Below are 20,552 nucleotides of genomic sequence, written 5' to 3'. Positions count from 1 at the left end.
TTAGACCCCTTTTTACATGTATATGATAAGGTATTCCTTCCTTCTCAAAAGTTTCATTAAAGAAGTGTTCATATACTATCAGTTAGGTTCAAGCCAGTTGCATCCAAATAGATGGATCATTTTGTCTGCTTTTAATAAGTTTTATAGGCTCGTCAGAATTGAGCCTACAATCAATGTCTTAAGAAGTTTTTACCATCTAGTTATTGGCATCGATGGTGGCAATCAGTGTTTTGAAACCCGGTCCGGCCCGGGACCCGGCTGACCCGGGGCTGGAACCAGGGCGGGTTGATGAAAAAATAGCATAAGCCATGACCCGGTGTGACCCGGCTGACCCGGCGGGTTGACCCGGTGACCCGGTTGACCCGGCAAAACCCGGTCAAAACCCCGGTTGCAACCCGTTGACTTTTGTTTTTTTTTTTTACTAAAACGACGCCGTTTTGAATTTTTTTAAAAATAGGAATTGACCCGGCCGACCTGGTCAAAACCCGATGACCCGGTCAAAACCCGGAACCCGGGCCTTAGACCGGGCCGGCCACCGGGCCGGGTTTAAAAACTTTGGTGGCAATGACATGCGTTGATTTTTTACCTTCGCCAATAAGCCTATAGAATTTTTAAAAGGAACTTTATATAGGAAGCTTGCACATGTCAATAAATAAAGAGGGAGATAACTAATTGTAAGGTATAACAAGCTAGTCAGTCCTAGAGGTGGAATGCAACAAATTTAGGGTTGATTCAATTACTGGAAGGTTCCTCCTCATTATGTAAACAACAATCTTTATTTGAACTCAGACGAGGAGAAAACACATGTTGCGCTCGCCTCGACTTCAACTGAGTATAAAGTCAATATGATAGCCAAAAGATATTATCAAGCTTCTTTGCAAAGTATGCAGCTTCATTATTCTATTGTCATTAGAGATATGTGCAATCGTACTAGTGAGGCTCCAGATTCATCTTTTCCAAGGTAAATTATGTAATCATATTAGTAAGAATAAGCTCATCCCATCTTTGAAAGGTTGTGAGATTGTTGTCCTAGATATCACCTAGAAAAAGAAGACATCGTCATTATGAATAATTTAATTCATATATATAAAACTTACATTCTTAGTCATTGATCATGGTATAATTTTTTATTGTCCTTTAAAGCGTAATCATCTTGATGACATTTCTGTTGAGATCATGATCTCATTCTAAAGAAGGAGAGAATAGAGTTTCTCCGGAAAATATCTTTTGGGTGGTTGACAACCAGACCTCACATGTTTTACGGTTTAAACCAACATTCCTCTATTACTCATTGAAATATTTCCAAAATATTAGGGCTCCAACTATATTCATGAAGTTGGCAAATGCCTAATCTAAATTTGCTCGTCTCATTAAGCCCACGGGCAAATAAAAAAACTCATACTTAGGGTGATCAAATTGTTGCATAGCTTTTCCTACTCATTGAGAGTTGTTGGAACTTTAATGGAATAGATGTATCAACAACTGCAAGAAGATCCATCACACGTCTTGTTCTATTAGTGTTTTTTGTCATCTACCTTTAATAGTGATTTGGGATGTTAACAATAGACCAGTTCTAGAAGAACTATCTATGGATTTTTTATCAGGTTCTCACAGACGATGCCAATGATGATGTCCTAGAAAATCCAAGTAGCTTGAGGGCAAAACTTATATTTTGGATAATCGATAAATCTCTTGGTTCTAGCAATCTAATTTTTTCTGGTCAAGATTGATGGTGGCTAGTGTTTGATACCTGCTAAAAGTTCCTTTTAGTGAATTTAAGGACTCTATGATGTTTAAATAAGCATATTTTTAAAAGAAAAGATGATATTTAAGATAGAGACTTTGAAAATAAACACACATTAAAGAATGAAGATTAAGAACCCCTTAGGATTTGATAGGTCTTTATAGTCCATTCTTCTTACTCATCTATTGAGGGGATGACTCAAAGATTTTTTTCTAATAGTATTTAACCCTTCTTTTCAAAGAGAAAAATATATATGACTTCATTATAGGACAGGAAAAATATCCCTGACTTTATTAGAGAGAAAACATATTTGACTTTATCAGAGAAAAAATATTTCTAACTTTATTTCAAAAAATATCTTCATACGGGTGTGAACTCGGTGTTTAATTAAACTCAATGATCCTAGGTTATCACCTTACCTTCTGCTCCTACACATGAGGATCCGAAGAAAATAAAACTAAAACATGTTGTTACATCACAAAGCTGCTTGTTTGCCCTTTATTCGTTCATGCAAGTAGAGCACTTTGCTGATGATCAAATTTAAATTCAATCTTGGCGAGAATGGAAGGACTCGTGGTGTATATACATGCCTGTCGGTGCCTGGATGCACTTATTGCGCCATTAAATGCATTGCAAAAATAAATAAAAAATAAATTCGAAGATATTAAGAGTGTATAATATAATGTATAAAATCGAAAAGCATATTATCCTTGTATAATTACTAACGGGACTCTCATTTCTTAGCACTGTTCGTCAAGAGCAGAAGGAATAGAACCTTAGGACAACAGCATCTATCACTTTGACAAGCGAGACGAACCTTTCAAGTTCCGATAAAAAGTACTTGATCAGCAACAAAGAACACGGCCATGGGCCATGATTCACATATGTTCTCGGAAACAATAATGAAGCGAGTCAAATGTCATGAGCAGACAAGAATCTTGAGATTAATCAATTTTTTTAGAATGCCACTGTTTAAGTTACATCAATTCTTCGTAGCACAACCTTTTGGTATTGTTAGAAGCCACATCTAACAAGAAGTAACCTAGCATGGTATACATCAACATCTTTATTAAAGAGATAATATACATGAAGCATTCTCTCCTTTGTTGCCAAGAAGCTATCTTTCCTTCCAGCAGAATCTTGTATCCATGCCACAATCGGTGGCCCACGAAGAAAAGAGAGAGCTCTTCGGCTTGTCAGCAATTTATTACTTCATAGGGAGGAGAAATGCAATTCCGTGTTTTCTATGATACACTCGGGTAAGTGGATTTCTTCATCCAATGGAAAGTGGTATTGAATTCGACGTTCTATTCTAAGAGTTCTAATGATAACTGACAACTAGGAGATGAGGTCTACAAGGAAAAGGGAACCAGATTCACTATGCAGCTCGTAAACCAATCAATGAAAACTTGAGCCCAACCAGTCAATCATGGCTTCTATTTACACTCCACAACAAAACAAATATTTTCCTGGAGAAAGATCATGCAGATCAGGAAGTTAACAAGCTTGTAAAGTAGCGAATGTAATTTGAGGTTTATAATGAAGCACTCGAGGAACAATTGTGAAAGGCGTGCTTCAGGTTTTGAAAATGATAAAAAATGTGTTTCCAGTAATATTATAAGAAAAATCTTTCAATGCAAGACTACAAAAATCAAGAATCAACTTTGGGAAATGGAACACTCACTGTTCAGGAGAACTCCCAGCCCATTCAAGCCCTGGAGAAGAGGTGCTTGAGCTCCTGTCATGGGTAGCCTTCAATAGCAGCTCTCTCTATAAATTCACGTTGGACGTTGGCTGTAAAAAACGTGAAACTTCCTGATAAAGCTGTTCAGCTTCAAATGGCTTGGAAACATACCCATCCATTCCACATCTTTGGCATTCCTCATATGTAGCCTGGATCACATCCGCAGTCATTGCCAGTATTGGTATATGCCCATTTGACTCCATATCCCGAATTCTCCTTGTAGCTTCAAACCTGAGGGAAAGGGCATTGATTTTAGAATTAGCACTAAATATATCCAAGGATATATAAATACAGATAAAATATCACATACAAATAAAATAAGCATGAACCGGAAGAAAACTAACATTAAAATCTTTAAGGCATGAACTATAACATACCCATCCATTTCTGGCATTTGGATATCCATGAAGCACGCATCAAATTGGTGAGGTGGCTTGAGCAATTTGATCGCCATCTTGCCACTATCTGCACAGATAACTTCAGCTCCATACTTCTTCAAAGCAGCAGCAGCTACTATGAGATTCACTTTATTGTCATCTACAATAAGAATTTTTCTTCCAACAAGATGGTTGCAAAGAGACAAACTGGGGTGTTCTCCATTGCGGGGATTCCCCTTATTCCCGCCCATTGCTCGTTGTAAAGATGCAGCCAGCATACTCGCCTTGAGGGGCTTGGTTATGACACTTAGGGTATAAGCACCAGAAGTTGCAGTGTTTGTTCTGGAAGAACTGAGAGAATTTCCCAAAAGGAACAGTTTGGAAGAAACCCCTCTCTCAATTTTTTGTAAGTTATTGACAAAGTGAGCTGAAATGCTTGAGTCCTTCTCCCAAACTTCCTGTTCAACAAAGATCATTTTGAAAATTCTATTTTCATTGCTTATGATAGATAAACCTTGATTTAAATCAGAAACCAATTCAACATGTATTCCTAGCCGCTGGATCTGATATCTTGAAACATTGGCCCTAACAGGCTTGGGGTCAACAACTAATGCAGTCATGTCTTGAAATTCTGAAGGCGTTGTGTTACATTGGTTTTTTATTCTCTGCTTCTGCTGCTTGGAGTCATTTGAATTGGAGCAGCCGTTTCTAAATACAGCAGTGAAAGTGAAGGTGGACCCAGTATCTGGTATGCTAGCGAAGCCAATTTCCCCATTCATAAGGCCAACCAAACACTTGCTTATGCTCAGGCCAATGCCTGTGCCTCCATATTTTCTGGAAATGGATGGATCAACCTGCATAAAAGGAGTAAAAACACGAGGTTGGGCTTCTAGAGGGATCCCTTCCCCTGTATCCTCAACTGACACTATTAGATTGACAAGGTCAGAAGAGGATGGTGAGAGAGTATGACTTGAGCCCTCACGACTGAAAATCTTAAATCCTGCACAACTCCTGCGTCTATCTGCAACAGGCAAACCACTCAAGGTGTTTAGTGATGATGATTCTGTCTCGACATCTATCGAGTCCATCACCTCCTCAACAGGATGAACAGTGAGAAAGATGTGCCCTTTCTTTGTAAACTGGAAGGAGAGATACAAAAAACATCAATCAGCATATCTTTTCTTTTCTTTGATAGGGGAAAAATCATAAGGAGAGCCCATTAGAATTTCTAAAATCTTGATGATGGATATCATGCTTGTAAAAGAATTCCCATTAACCCTAAAGACAAGGCACAATATTCATCATTCCACTCTTCCTAAGAAAGGTAATTTTTTTTATTTTTTTTGTCACAAAGGGGGCTGATTCCCACCTAACATAGCAAGCACAAAGAGAGATCCCTTCAAGATCACTGGGCAAGAAATTATTAGCTAATCCAGCTGCCTGAACTAGAAAAATGTGAAGACCAAAGTCTACGCCTTACCATCAAGAGTTTTAATGAAAAAGAGGCACAATATCAAATCTCAAAATAAATTTGCTTTGCACGGCAATACACCGTGGCAGGTTGTGTTTTCTCCTGTACCACTGTTTGTTTTCTCAAATTTTCAGTTAAATGAGTTCTACCACAACTGCATATCAATTTACAGATTTAAATTTATTCGTTACCAAAGAAAATTAAAGACATGGCTGGGTACTTACTTTAATTGAATTCCCCATGAGATTGGTAATAATTTGCCGAAACCTCCCTGGATCACCAATTAGCATTTCAGGAACACCATCAGACACGTAAACTGCCAACTGCTCTCCCACCAGTTTGTATAATGAAAATTTAAAATTTAGATAGCAGACAGTGAAAAAGAACCAAAGAAGGATCAGAGACAAGAAGTATGGCCCAAAGGAAACCAAGTAACACATTTCGAGAAACATATATTACCTCAATCCCTTTCTCATGAGCCTTGCCAGAAAAGAGTGCCAATACATCATCCATTATTGCCCTCAAATCGAACTGCATTTCCTCAAGCTCAATCTTACCAGATTCAATCTTTGCTTGATCCAAAACCTCATTTATAAGCGAGACTAGAGCTTTTCCACTGTCTTGTGCGGTTCTAACATAATCTTGCTGATTCGCATCTAGATCTGTGTCCATAAGCATATGCAGCATTCCTGAAATATGAGAAGAGGTACTATCATGAGTGCATGAACTTTGCGTTGTTCCCTATATTGAACAAATGATGGACAACTTCAAAACTCACCTAGAACACCATTCATTGGGGTTCTGATCTCATGGGAAACTGTAGCAAGAAACTACAGAAAGTTGAAAGTTACTGAGTACTGCATGCCATAATGCATAAAACCTAAGAAAATGAGCAGAATAGAAATGCCAAATACCTGAGATTTTGCAACATCAGCTGCCTCGGCTTGTTTTGTAAGCTCCATCATCTTGTGGCAATCATCTTCAACTTTAGCAATCCGATTCATAGTCGCATGGAATATGTACCCAATAAGCAATGCAATCACAAGGATGCCAATTGATGTTGTTATTGCTAACCATGGCCATGGTGGTTTTTGTTTGAATCTGCATTGAGAGACAAAACTCGTTTACGCAACTGTTTCAACATATATTTAGTCAAACACATTACAAACATCGATTTACCTCCTCCCAGATGGAAGGTTCTCTGTGTCTATCAAATAATAATGACATAAGCACATTGTTACATAAAAATTTGGACGAACCATTTCACCATATCAATATACTACAAGGCTATCTTTTTTATTGAATTAAAGAACTTTTTGTGGTATCTTGTGGTATGGAAGTGCATAGTAAATCAAATAGAGAGGCCTATTTCAGACACAAGTTGAACCTCATGCCATTCAACAAAAGAGAGATTTTATTGATTACCTGCAGCGCATCTCATGCTTTCTGAAAGGATCTTCCAAATTAAGGGCGCTGACATGTTCCAGCCCATCATCTGATACATTTGAACCATACATGCTGATAGGGCAAGACTGATTAGTAGTGTCATACACATTCACTAGGATAGTCTGCTTGCTTGCAAGCTGTTGAAGTAGCTTCTCAACGAGTGACTCGATGTCAAAGATTCCTCCAAGGTACCTGATTGGAGATGGGAATATCAGAAAAGCTGCTTATTAATCATATTTGTCATCACAGTGACAACTCTATATTTTCAAGCCTATTACTAGAGCATAACTTCGAGGACATCCTTACAACATAAAATTTGCAAACATTAATTTTTATTTCCATACAACTGACTCAAAGTAGGAAAACAGTCAATATTTTCAAGCATCGCCCTTGCTTCTGGATTTCAATCAGTTTTAGGATCAATTCCCACACTAATTCTGAACTCTTTATTTGATCATGCATCATGAGAGGGAAAATATATGAATTAAGTAAATTTTCTAGTCAAATTTACAGTTGACTAAAATCATACCCATCAGTTGCTTGAATCCTCTCATTTGGAGTTGCATTAGATGGGAGGTCTGTCTTGTACACAGCAAATGTCAAAATAACCCCAAGACGTTTAGTTTTGAGTAACCTGAAAGGAGCAGTTAGAACCCCCTTTCCAGATGCTCTAGCACGCAACACATTTTCACGATCTTCCTGTCAAGGATGTAAGCAAAAAGTGACAGATAAGTTCATTTAAATCAGCAGTGCAGCTCTCAAGGAATTGAAAGCATAGCTTAACAAAAATTATGAGGCCACAGGGAAAACAATAATGTGAAGTTATCACCAGGTTTTTTATTTCTTGGTATTTCATCGTGTCCCATTAGCGAACATTAGCATAATTTTAGTGAAATAGATGATTAGCCAAGGAACTGGACCACAAGAAACATTTCTGAAATTGTGAATGAATAAAAAGGCTTACAGTTCCTGACAGCATATCAAGGGAAACCACATGTGCAACAGTATCCTGTGCAAAGATGACAGGAGCATATTCTTCCTGAATTGGGGATGGCTCCAATGCTTTAGGGGCATTGTCATCCTTATGGACTGGGTTTTGTTCAAAGGAATCCATCCTCTTAATAGTCCAGCCTTGTTGCTTCTCAAATTGTTCCCTTTCAGAGTGGAGCACCCTTACAGCATAGGCCACACCACTTGTGAGGGGCCTCTCAAAAGCGGTTCTTTCTGTATACCTCGCAAAAGTCCTCTGCAATTTAGAAGTCAGTTTATATTTTGACAAGATAGTACCAATGATAGACAAGAAGAACCCAGATCTAGTTCTGAGCTAAACCATTGACAGTATGAAATAGAGACCTCAAATAAATTCACCAAATTAACACCATGGACTGATCTCCAATCACAAGAAAAGCTTAGAATAACAGAACTACGCACCAAAATTATAAAATATACTAAAGGCAGCTGCGTGATTAAGAGCCTAGATTGATCAAATTGAGCGAGTAAATGGATCAACACTAGTTTTTAAACAATTTGACTTTCTTGAATAAGCCAGTTAAGCACTTCTAGGAGAATTATCAATCTCAAACAGATTTAGTATTCAAAATTGCGTAGTGTTGAAGGAGATCTAGTTAACCTGATCAATCGCAGAAGGGTTTTTGGCATGGTGAAAAGTTGAGATCAAAATGGACATGGCCTGCACATGGTTCATGCTCACATTAAACTGATCCTGTAGCATCCTTGCCCTCTCATCACACATACTTGTAAGAGTTTCTTTCCTCTTCTCAAAAGCTTGTGAGCTCATGTACCAAAAGATCCATACAGAGACAGTGATCCAACCAACTATCCATGCGACCAAAAGCTTTCTCCACCATGTTTTGCTAATTCTCTTGGAACCAATATACTGGTAGTAGTGATGATGGATCTTGCAACTATTCCCTGAAACTTTCTCCAAGCATTTTAGCCACATCTTGCCACCATCACCAAGCAAACTAGCCTGGGTCTCCAAAACTCCACCATTAATGAACCAGTTCATGGAAATTACCGATACAATCCAGCAACATAGCATCCAAAGTAGATGCCGCACCCTTAAACCAAACCCATATACATGAAGTAAACTCATCCAAAACAGTAACCAACACGAGATATCTAGAAACAGTACCAGAGGTTTAAGGGGGTCTTTACTGACTACCTCATCCTAGTGTGGAAAAAAAAATAAAGAGAAAGAAAAGGAGCCACTATCAAATCTACAGAGACTGTCTAGTAGAACCCAGCATCAAGAGAAATCCCTACTTAAGAGAACAAGAAGAGGCACAGTTAAATGAAGAATAGCTGGCAAACTTCGCCTGACTCGAAATTCAAATACAAACTAGTGGAATTCGAAAAGGAGAGATGTTGTTTCAGGAAAAGATGCTATCTTATCCACCAAAACAGCTACAAATTTCAGATTTTGAATGCTAGAAGAGGACCCAATATTGAACAAGATAAGAAATTCACATATACACCCACAAGAAAAAAGAATCAAAGAATCCTCAAGATTCTTGGGTTTCTAATCCAAAAACAGAACTTAGATGGTTTTTTTCCTGTTAACTACCAACCAAAAAAAAAAACAAGAACAAGAAAAGGACCAGGCCAAACAAAGATTCGAAATTCAGCTTCTATTAAATCACAAACTCCAACACCCAACAAAGATTCTAGCAAGAAAATCAAGTTTGACAAGAGGGTCCTTACAAATTACTCAACTCAAAACAATAAGGAGAAGACGATCAAGAACCACTGTTTAAGGTTTGACTCTCAGCTCTCCAGCGTTATCACCAAGTTCATATGCACACAAGTGATTACACAAAGCAGCAAGGAAAACAAAAGTACAACAAGTCTTGGTTCTAGTAGTGCTAGTAGAAAAAGAAGGTAACAAGCGAGTTATTCATGGACACTCTAACAAAGGAAGAATCTATGAGATAAAGATGAGGAGAGAAAGGTTATAGAAAATGTCTGCTACCATGCCCCCATTATCTCTATCCATACCATAAAAATAATTTCACAAAAAATTTATAAAAAAATGACAAGGTATTATTCATTTTCATTTAATGACTTGCAGTATTTTATTATATTTATGCCATACAAAGATGCATATAAAACAAATTAAGGGCATGAAAGGTATAGTCCCCCTCAAGCAGAAATCACTGCTTTTTTTTATTATTATTATTGTTGTTGTTGCAGAAATCACTGCTTTTTCACTGCCTTTCTTTCCCTTTGAGTTTCACATCCCTATCCATTCATAAGGACATGAGATCATCCCCTTGAGTGGACAACTTCAGCACGCTAACTTGTTGTTTTTTGAGCTAACTTGTTAACTCTTGGTGTTTATGATTGTATGGCTTGTACTTTATTTATGTTGACTAAAATGTCCCTGCATGAAACCAGAATCGTTGAAAGCTCAAAACAATAAAACATCAATCTTTTGTTCGAAATTATCATTAGATGCACTGTTGCTTCTTTAATATTGGCATGGTGGAGTCAAAAGAAAAACAGTAGGTAATGAAAGATAAAAGAGGACCCATCATGATAGGAACCTCTCAAGGTGTTATTATGTCTATTCTGGTGATATATTATGTTCTGGAATCTGATAGCCAGTATTTGGTTAGAGACTTTACTTGTAGACGTAGAATTCCTTTGTACCAAAACACATATAGCATCCCATTACACGACAAAAACATAATCGTCGCTCGTTTGCTTACGCTTTTTTTTATTTATAGTACAAGTAGTTCTCTATCGTTTTGGGATGATAGTAACGAGAGATGAGAGATTTCAATTCTTGGGATGGGAACTATGTTTTGTATTATTGATCTCATTTGCTTGTGAAGTTTACAGCTTGTTTGAGTATCTCACTGGCTGAAAAGTTAATGCTAATGGTAGCAATATGAGTTTGAAAACTAACGCATATAACCTCTATTTTTATGTTTGTTTTATATCCATCACCCTTGAGTTCAGCTAAGCATTAAGCTCAAATATATACAGGCTTGGTAAGATACTAGACCCAACACCCCTAAATTCAGTTAAGCATTGAGCCTGAGTATTTATGAGTCTGAAGATGTGCTAAACTCAACATCCATAAGTTCAGCTACGCGCTGAGCCAAAATACATGCGGGTCTAGCATGATGTTAAAGCCACCAACTTTGGTCAGCTACGCTCTAAGCTCAAGTACACGTGGTTCTGGCAAAATACCAGACCCAACATCCTTGGGTTCAGTTACGTGATGAGCTCAAGTGTATATGGGTTTGACGAGATGTCAAACAACCCAACACCCTTGGGTTCAGCTACACACTCAGCTCAAGTACATATGAGTCTGGAGACATATCAGACCAAGCATTCTCGAGTTCAGTTATGTGATGATCTCAAGTACATATATATAGGTCTAAATACATATGGGGTTGATAATCTTTTTTGGGTCACAAGGATTTGTTTGTTTATTCTTATGTCTTTTAACATACAAATATCAAGAGTTAAGAATGATCACCTTCCTACAAAAGTCTAATCATAAGGGCCTAATATATTTCTATCAACATTAATATTGTATAAGGAATATCTATCCTTTATTGATATGGTGTAATAGATATTTATCGTTCATTAATGCTTTCATAATGAGATGATATTTCAACCTCTTTATTCAAGCAAATAACAAATCTCAAAAGCTATATATACTCTAAGTATATATATTTTTATTTTTAGAGCATTTATCGTACACAAGTAAGAACAACACTTTTGTTCTCATTCTCTCATTTATTGCAATATGTTATTAAAAGTCACTGATTTTATCATCGAAGGGTCTCTAAATACCACAAAAAATGATTGTCTTGCATGTGTTAGGTTTTCTATCACCGATTATTAATTTCATGAATTTTAAAGAAGATAATATTGACATGAACGAATGATCATCTTCTATCCAAACACAAAAAAAAAACTTTATTAATATTAAATTTTGAAACATCATATAAAAAAAAAAAGGAAGATGATATATAAGAAGTACACCATCAGAAAAACAAAAATGATATAAAAAAAAAGTGTTGCAAATTACCCTTCAAATAATAATAAAAAAAAAGGGTAATGTTGCTCTTTCCTTGAATGAAGGACACCTAATATATAGTCTGCATTAGTTAAAACTAGCAAAACGTACCCCAACAAAAAGAGAGTACACAAGTGTGTGGTTGTAACCAACACCTCTAACCTAATATAGGTAATTGAGTAAGCATCTTATTTTAGCTTTTGTAATTTGTTTGTGTATATAGGAAGCAACAAACAAAAGAGGCAATCTACTGCTGTGAACACGACACTGATTTCTTCTGACTTCGAAGAACTCCACTCCTTCCTACAAGTTGAACTTCGGTCTTAATTACTGCATGTGTAATAAAAAAAAAATAAAAGAAGATAGAAGCCCTGAGGGACAATGTTGTCATTGGAACGGGGAGGCTAGGTACTTTGAGGAGACAGTGGCAGAAAGTTGTAATTTAAAAGGTAAAGTGGTGGCAAATGTATAAAGGGCACTTTAACCAAGGCTTTGTCACTCACCAAGGGGGGTGATTAAGCCATCACTACGTGGGGCCATGTTTTAGCTCTTAAAGACAGCGACGTCCCCCCGTCAGCAGCACCTGTTCTTTCTGTCGACAGCCAATCAGCTTGCCCAACGTGTAATGCCCATAATGCTTTTTCTTTGCTACGTGTCGCCATTGGGGAGGGGATAAAATTAGAGCATCTCTTTGACACGTGTACTCATAGGGGCTCTCTCTCTGCGCTCCTCACAGCTTGTGAGTTGTCCGTCGTTGTCTCATTGGAATTACCTAAAAGTTAATTTATAGCTCATATTTTTCATTCCAAGTGCTAAGCGATCACAAGGCTAAAAGGGAGAATTTTATTTATAAAGCGTTAAATTTCAGGTTTATCAATTTAAAAAGCAACTGCACTCCCCAATCATTTAAAAAAAACACTAGTAACTTTGAAATTCCTTCTTCGTTTTCTTAAAATAATTCAAAACAAAAATTTCTAGATGAAGAATTAAAATTTTGATTTTGATTCCATAGAAAAAAATCAAAATTGATTAATTAGTTTAATATTATTGATGTTGAGGGTATTAAAATCATTTTATTAGTTTATTTGCAAAATATGAAATGAATCTTTATATAAGAAAGTAAAGAAAAACTTGATTTTAAATGTATCAAAGTACGAAAAAATAAAAACTGAAATTGAGAATATAGACCCTAATTTTTAAATGACTTTTAAGTTTATATATACAAGGTTTGGATAATTTAACTAATGCAATTAACATTACTATCTACTATTATTTTTATTTTAAGTTTATATAGTATTCGTAAAAACAAACAAGAGAAGATTATTTATATTAAAATTACTCGTTGCTGTTCAAAAGATTATCATTTACATAATGAAATTTATTCACGCAATAATTAATATTGTACTCACTAAAAAAATATTTAATTATTTATAGAATTGTTATTATTTTTTATTTAATGATTAAGAATCTTCTATATTTAAAATTAAAGTTTTTTCATGGAATAAAAAAAAAAAACCCCGACCATCTTCTTCCCTTACAAAACCCTAGTTGCAACCTTTGATCGCTTACCAGCTACCATCTCCAACCACATGCCCACAATCTCATCAAATTTTCAGTGGCTAGCTATATTATACGCGTTAAACAACAATGCATATGTTTGGCAACCCCTTGATCTAGTTAAGTGAGATCATAACACATAGAAAAAAAAAAACTACGAATCTATTTCAAATAAGTCCAACAGCCTTGGATCGAATAGCAATTTTGAGATTCGTTTGTGACAGCCTTCTCCTCCATCCTCTGATGTGGTGCAAGAAACCCATTTAGCAGCTCTTGTCAATCTCATATGTAGCTAGCTAGGGAGTTGTTATTAGCTTCAAAACTAGATAATTAAAGAGTTCTCAATAAGAGAGTAGAGTAGTCGAGAGAAGAAGGTAAAATAGAATTTTATCCAGCAACGAGATGGTCAAAACAGATATGTTGGTTTGGGAATCCCTTGTCCCATTAAGTTTTAAAGCTAAAACAAAGTTCTTCTACACTCCATTTTTTTCCAGAAAAAAACGGCTGCTGTCTCGACTCCAAAAGCTCACACTTTTCTATAGGAGGTTCTGTAAAACCAAAGCTTCGTCTCAATCCATCCTGCAAATCACAGGAACTATCTTCAGTGGGGCTGACAACTTGTTTTTAATAATAATAATAATAAAAAAAAAAGGTTAAAGGTCTGGATTGGAGTGGAAAAAAGAATAGTGAATTTACAGTAATCAAACAGTAAAAAACTTGGGCAAATTAGTTTTTCTTTAAATATAATGTTTGAGTTGATATTCCTCTAATTAAGCATGTTAGATATTTTTCAAATATATTTTAAATTATATAAAAATAGGATAAATTAAAATAACTTTCTTCTCTTACTTAGAAAAAACATTTTGAAGATTTAAAAAAAACCCGCCATATTCAAGAAAATATTAAGAAAAAAACTATTTTGTATGTAAATTGCCCATGGTTGCAGTTTAAAATATATTTAAATTAAAAAAGAATATAAAAAACGACGGACATGAATATATTCTTAGTGGATAAATAGTATTAATTTCAGTATTTGATTATGGTCAATTTTGGTTTGACTTTTGAAATACTTTTTTTTCTAATTTTTTAAATTTAACCACCTTTTATTTGCAATAGTAATTAAGGAAATTTTCAACATTAAAGAAACTTATGTTTAATCTTCGAACTATGGAGTAGTCTCTGCAATTCTATATTACCTCCTGAGATTATTTTAATTAATTTACCATAAAAAATATTATCTTGATTACTCGAGTGGATATTTTGGAAATACTTTTTATTCCGTTATATATCCAATACTTATAAATAATTCATTAACACTAATTCAAGCTATTTTCATTGTTCTGAAAATTCAATATGATTTGATAGTTTTTACATATTTTAGATGTATATTAAATAAAAAATTTATATATATTCTCGTAGTTACTATTTTTCTAACTTAATTAGCAATCTTTCTATATATTTGTTTTTAAGAATTGGTTGAATGTATTTAATTTTAATATTTATGTGATATTTTATTTAATTTTTTTAAATATAGCATATTAAAATGACATTTTAATTAATTGTGTGTCCGTAACGTATCATATTAAAAAAAATTGGCATATCGGGATATCCATGTGTTGTATTTGTGTCCATATATATTTCTTAAAGTTTTTCTTTTTAATTTTTTTTTCCAGTTATCCTATAATTTATCTTCCCCTTTGCTCCAAAAAAAAAAAAAAAGGCCAGGGCTCCTCTCCTTCCCAAATCAATAAGCTCTGCTAGTTAATTTCTTGTCAAATGTTTCTTTTAACGTGGTTATGATTGTTTTTTAAAGTATACTCGGAAATATATTAAAATAATATTTTTAAAAAATTATTTTTGATATCAATGTATCAAAATGATCTAAAAATACCAGAAAAATATTAATTAGAAATAAAAAAATTAAAAAAATCAATTTTTTTAAAAATATTTTTAAAACGAAAAAACAAATATATCCGGATTTAAAAAATGATAGCTGTGTAGAGAGAGATATGATTCAAAGACCACGGTATAGTCTATTAAATAAATAATTGATTTGCATATTCTTATAACAAATAAGTTATCTTTCATTTATATTCGCCCGTTGAAGGGGTTTAAAAAACAGCTTATAAATTATTATATTTTGCCATTAATTTTAGCTTGTAAAATATAATTATTGGTGGGAATGCTTTAGGGATATATTCTGCGCCGCAATACAAATTTTATATATACAATAATGGCAAAACGAATGTAGAAATGTGATATCTCCATCCGTCACGCTGACTGAGATTTTCTTTTCCATGTCAAATATAATAATAATTTTTTTTTTTTGCTATTAAATGAAGGAACATTTACAGTAATATTAATATAATTAATTAATGACTATAATATTAAATAATTTCAGCTACTATTAATACCTATCACAACTATTACTAGTTTATTATTTATTCCCTCTCTGTACAAGTATAAATATTCTTGATCAGTTGACATGGAAAGAGAAATAAAATAATAATATTTTCTCTTTAAAAAATTATTGTTTAGTTTTTAAAAGTTTTCAAGCACAATTTTATCGTGGTGATATTAAATAGTTTTAATTACTCTCAATACTTATTACAACCTGTTATAATTAAGGCCACTATTAATTGAGTTTATTAAAAAATAATAATTGTAGTTTGCTATTATTAACTCTCTCACCGTATAAGCATAAACATTATTAAGTATTGGTATGAAAAGAAAAATAACATAAGTATAAAAATAACATAAAGGTAAATTACTCTGAAAATCCTATAATTTGGTTATTTTTTCACTTTGTAACTAAATTCTAGAATATTCACTTTGTAATCTAAAATTTAAATGTATATAACATTTTACATTTGATATAATAAATAAATAATATTATTATTACAATATATTTATTTATTTACAAAATTATCATTATATTTGAAATAATGACTAAAGATTAAAGAACCTCTTCTGCTAAAAACTTGGTCTTGTATAAATAAAAAGAAAAAAATATGACAAACAAAAAGAAAAAAAATCAGGAAACCTAACCGCTTTTATTTTCAATTTTCTTCTCCTCTCTCTCCTACATAGCCTCTTTTTATGCCGATAATGCCCTCATCTTTCTTTGTCAATCGACAACCAACTAGTGTTAACTAAGATCTGCATCATCATCTCCCTCGCCAGCCAAACAAAACCAAAGCCACCATTGTTGATCTAGATTTTCCAATCCTGATTCAGCTGTCATCATCTACATCTAGCAATCACAACTCCTTCCTCTCACACGACGCTATAAATAAACAGTAGTCGCGGGATCCATCCAACAAGGAAATATTTTTCATCCAACAAGGAAATAATAATAAAAAAAATTCTTTACTCATCATCTACATTTGTTGAAGCTGGGTGTATTCATTCTAATTATACATGGGTTAAACAATAGATCCATATAGCTAGGCCTCGAGAGAAAATATATTTCAAACTAGAAGAGGTAAAGGCAACAATTGTTATTTATAGTGGTTTATGCTCTAGTCTCAATGATGTCATATCTGACATATTGTTATCGAACTTGAAATCCATGGCTATAGAGGTTGAAGGTTTTGATAAGTAGTTATTGTGTTTTTTGTTATGTGAGAGAATAATTGTTATCCCGAGTTATGGTTTTGGAGAAGATGAAGTTGGTTAACCGTGAGTGTGAGAGTAATTTTTTTAGAAGAAATGTTATAATTTACTATAGAGAGATGTGAGAGAGGAGAAAAAGGCAGTACGGATAGAGAGAATCAGTTGTGTGATATTAGCAAATTGTAATTTTAATTAAAAAAAGTATTAATTATAATGTAATAATTAATTTATTACTTATTTTCATCTCATGTAAGCATGTCAACGTTATTTAGCATATCTAGTGTGAGAAGAGACTCTTAAGAAATCGTATTTTATTTTATTAGAAGATTTAAACACAATTCTCTTTTGATGAGTGGAATCGAGCATTCACATGTTACATGTCGTAGGTGCACGCTTGTATATGATCAACTGTTGTATCTTAAAGCCTAAGCCACCTTTAACTTCTTGCAATAAAAAATAGTATTTCAATGACGTGATTTAACCTTAACGACAATGATTACATGCCATTATGAATATGTTTATTCTATTTTTTCTATTGATATTTTTATTTATCCTACTTTATTTTATTTTTCCTATGAATGTCTTCCAATATTCTCAACGGTCACTTTTATTCCTTTAATCAAGATGTCATATTGCATATACATCACGAAAACTTTGATTTTGAATCCATTTTTGAGTAATATGAGATTGGAAGTATTAATCTTTTAAGAATGAAATTAATATATTAAATTATCCAAATTTTATTGACTTTGGGATATTGAGTACTAGTTTGGTTTTAAGATTACCGAGTAACCAAATTATTTAATTAGATTTTATTTAGTTATAATATCTAATTTTAAATACATTGCTGAATAATTGATAATGTAACCGTTATATAATATGTAAAACTGTGACACTGGCGGCACAATAACTATTACTCGTTGTAAGATTTGGCTTAACCTAATTGGTCAACTTGATGATTTACTAACTTGAATTATGTAAAAAATATTTTTTTTATTAAATTAATATCATTTTAATTTTTTTATAAGAAATAAAAAATGAAGTTTAATAGGATGAACCTCTTGAACTATTATCTAAATTCAAAGCCAAATCCATCCTATGTTAAATCTTATAACTATACAATTTATTATTATTATTATTATTATTTATTTATTTTTTTATTTTTTATTTTATTATTATTATAGTGGGTCGGCACCAGGTAAGTGTTAGGTAGAAAGTGTGATGTTATTTTGTCTGGACCAACCAAATACAACATATCCATTCCATCGAGATGGCCTGCGGACTGATTTTAAAAGTACAGTATTTTTTTTCTAAAAGTATTTTTTATTTAAAAATATATTAAAATAATATTTTTTATTTTTAAAAAATGATTTTTAATATCGATATAAAAATATAAATTTTTTTAAATTAAATCTTCATGAAATGTTTTTTGAAATGAAATTCCAAACAGTATCTTAGCTTATTTTATAACAAATTAAGTTGACAAAATTATGAGTTTGAACTTTGGAAAACATTTTAAACAAAAGTCCAAGTTAAACCTCTCTAAAAAATAAGCAAACATGGTGGGCAGTTCTTTTGAAACACAGCAGTACATAATATCCATTTATAAACGACGACCTACCTAATACCAAAACCATCATAAACAACTAATACGTTGAATTAAGTTGAACTATTTCCTCCCTTTCAAGATTTGCTTTCTCAATGTATAAACTAGGGTTGACGTACGGCTACTTGCTCCCTCGGTGGAAATTTCCCCACGGCTTGGCTCCAAGGGCATCTTAATATTTGTTTTGTTATTGTAACATATGATATTTTTTAAATATAATTTTTGTTTAAAAATATATTAAAATATCTTTTTCATTTTTCATATAAAAATATTAAATTAATATTTTACCAAGTCAAACAGTATAAAAAACAAATAGTGACAAACATTCTTAATTTTGACCCTCGACGATTATTTTTAGAATTGAAATGCGCAACATAATATAATTTATTTTTAGGATTAGCTGTGGATCATGCGACTATGAAAATCAATAGTCATTAGTTGGAAAAAAAAACACTTATTTATATCATTAAAAAAAAACAAAAGAATTAATAATAGCACCATCCGTCAGCATACGTTCATGCCATTGTAGGCCACCCGATCATGCATGCTCCTTGAACATCAAAGAAGACAAGAGAGAAACCAAAGAAAAATAAGCACGACACACTGGCATAAATAAATAAATATTTCTTATTTCGCTATCCACAACATGATGCATCGATCCCACCTGCCTAAAATAATGGTGGCTGTTAATCAATTCGTCAATAATCAGTAATAAAGTCTTATTCAACTTATAATTCGCCAACATTTGAACCCAAATAAGTGTATGATAATGTTTTCGGCATTGGTGTGAACATAAATGCTGCAGGCTAACCCACCCTCGGCTTAATTTTATATATATATATATATATATATATATATATATATATATATATATATATATATATATATATATATATTGTTATTGTCTTTAATTTAGTATATGTTAATTATTTTGAATGATTGTTAGAAAAAGATATTATTTCCCATTGTAAAAGATTGACAGAAATTTGAGTTTTGAAGACAGATTACCCTTTTTCTGCTGTAACTGGGACGTTCAAATGGTTTGTTTTGTCAGCAAGTTAAAAGAGAATGCCCTGCCATTTCAGAAATTGGATGGGGGGTTTCTTGCTGCATATTCTGAGCTGCCCTTAGAGTTTGCTCTTTGTACAGTAACTAACGAACGCCCCTCGATCTATGATAAATTATTCACTAATAATATGGATATTTTAAATTTTAGAAAAAGACGTGACAAAATATCTTCTTCTTCTTTTTAATGCACTAATCTAGACTTTGAGGGTGTAGATTTGTTTTTCTTCCAAAATGTCGTCTTGTACTTGTTTAGTGTGTGTTTAATAATATAATAATATTTCTTTATACCGTACATTAAAATTATTAAAAATACATAAAAAAAATATTAATTTAATATTTTTTTTTAAGTAGAATTGTAATAAGTGGTATGAGATCTGCATGCATCAGTCTTGCCAAAAACCTAGGCAGAGCTAAGCTATAATCACAACTTTACCTTTAAGAATCTTTTTTGGGTCATAGGTTAGATCATGGCTATAATTGTAGCTTCATTGCGATTGTGGTTATAGTTATAGTGCTGATTAAAACAATGTCCAGTTAAAAGAAATGTTGCAATAAAAGTAACATATAAGAAAAAAAAACAAAAACAAATGCTTGGAAGGCTAGAAAAGCTTTAAAATGGACCTTCTCCATCTTTTCTAATTTTTTAGGTTTTAGATATAAGATGTGAAAAATGGGTTTGAGTTGGTTTTCCCAAAAGAAAATCAACCTCGCTTTTAGTAATAAAAGAGTACCGGGGATATTTATCATAGCTTCTATTTTTATTTTTTTAATGTTTTCTGATAATTTTCTACGTAAAAATATTATTAATTAGGTAATATTCTAACGGTTAAAATAAGAAAAAAAGAAGCCAGTGAGTAACATGAGCGTG

The 20,552-nt window shown here is 33.2% G+C and overlaps 1 protein-coding gene across 2 annotated transcripts; it reads right to left on the bottom strand.

Moving 5' to 3' along the window:
- Nucleotides 1-2,666: 2,666 nt before the first annotated feature.
- On the bottom strand, nucleotides 2,667-9,836 carry LOC7460552 (histidine kinase 3). Of its 2 annotated transcripts, XR_008058897.1 has the most exons (11): nucleotides 8,413-9,836; nucleotides 7,747-8,028; nucleotides 7,312-7,481; nucleotides 6,762-6,974; nucleotides 6,251-6,437; nucleotides 6,115-6,166; nucleotides 5,796-6,025; nucleotides 5,561-5,659; nucleotides 3,866-5,004; nucleotides 3,429-3,719; nucleotides 2,667-3,213 (listed from the first exon to the last, which is right to left on the bottom strand). XR_008058897.1 is itself a non-coding variant. In XM_024594782.2 (10 exons), the coding sequence occupies exons 1-10, from the start codon at nucleotides 8,896-8,898 to the stop codon at nucleotides 3,515-3,517; spliced, it is 3,063 nt and encodes a 1,020-aa protein (XP_024450550.2). In that variant the 5' UTR covers nucleotides 8,899-9,836; the 3' UTR covers nucleotides 2,667-3,514. The 2 variants fall into 2 exon arrangements, 1 of the variants encoding a protein (XP_024450550.2); XM_024594782.2 differs by having other exon boundaries at nucleotides 2,667-3,719.
- Nucleotides 9,837-20,552: the final 10,716 nt, after the last annotated feature.

The sequence above is a fragment of the Populus trichocarpa genome, chromosome 1 (assembly GCF_000002775.5).
Source record: "Populus trichocarpa isolate Nisqually-1 chromosome 1, P.trichocarpa_v4.1, whole genome shotgun sequence".
Classification (NCBI taxonomy): Eukaryota; Viridiplantae; Streptophyta; class Magnoliopsida; order Malpighiales; family Salicaceae; genus Populus; species Populus trichocarpa.
This window is presented reverse-complemented; position numbering and strand designations above follow the sequence as displayed.

Bases quoted from the DNA above. Each gene is read 5' to 3' on its own strand.
- LOC7460552 (XM_024594782.2), bottom strand. From the start codon at position 8,898: ATGAGTTTACTTCATGTATATGGGTTTGGTTTAAGGGTGCGGCATCTA. The intron at 6,026-6,114 runs GTGAGTTTTGAA...CTCATATTTCAG, and splicing joins CCCAATGAATGGTGTTCTAG to GAATGCTGCATATGCTTATG. The intron at 5,660-5,795 runs GTAATATATGTT...GTGGGAGAGCAG, and splicing joins CTCATGAGAAAGGGATTGAG to TTGGCAGTTTACGTGTCTGA.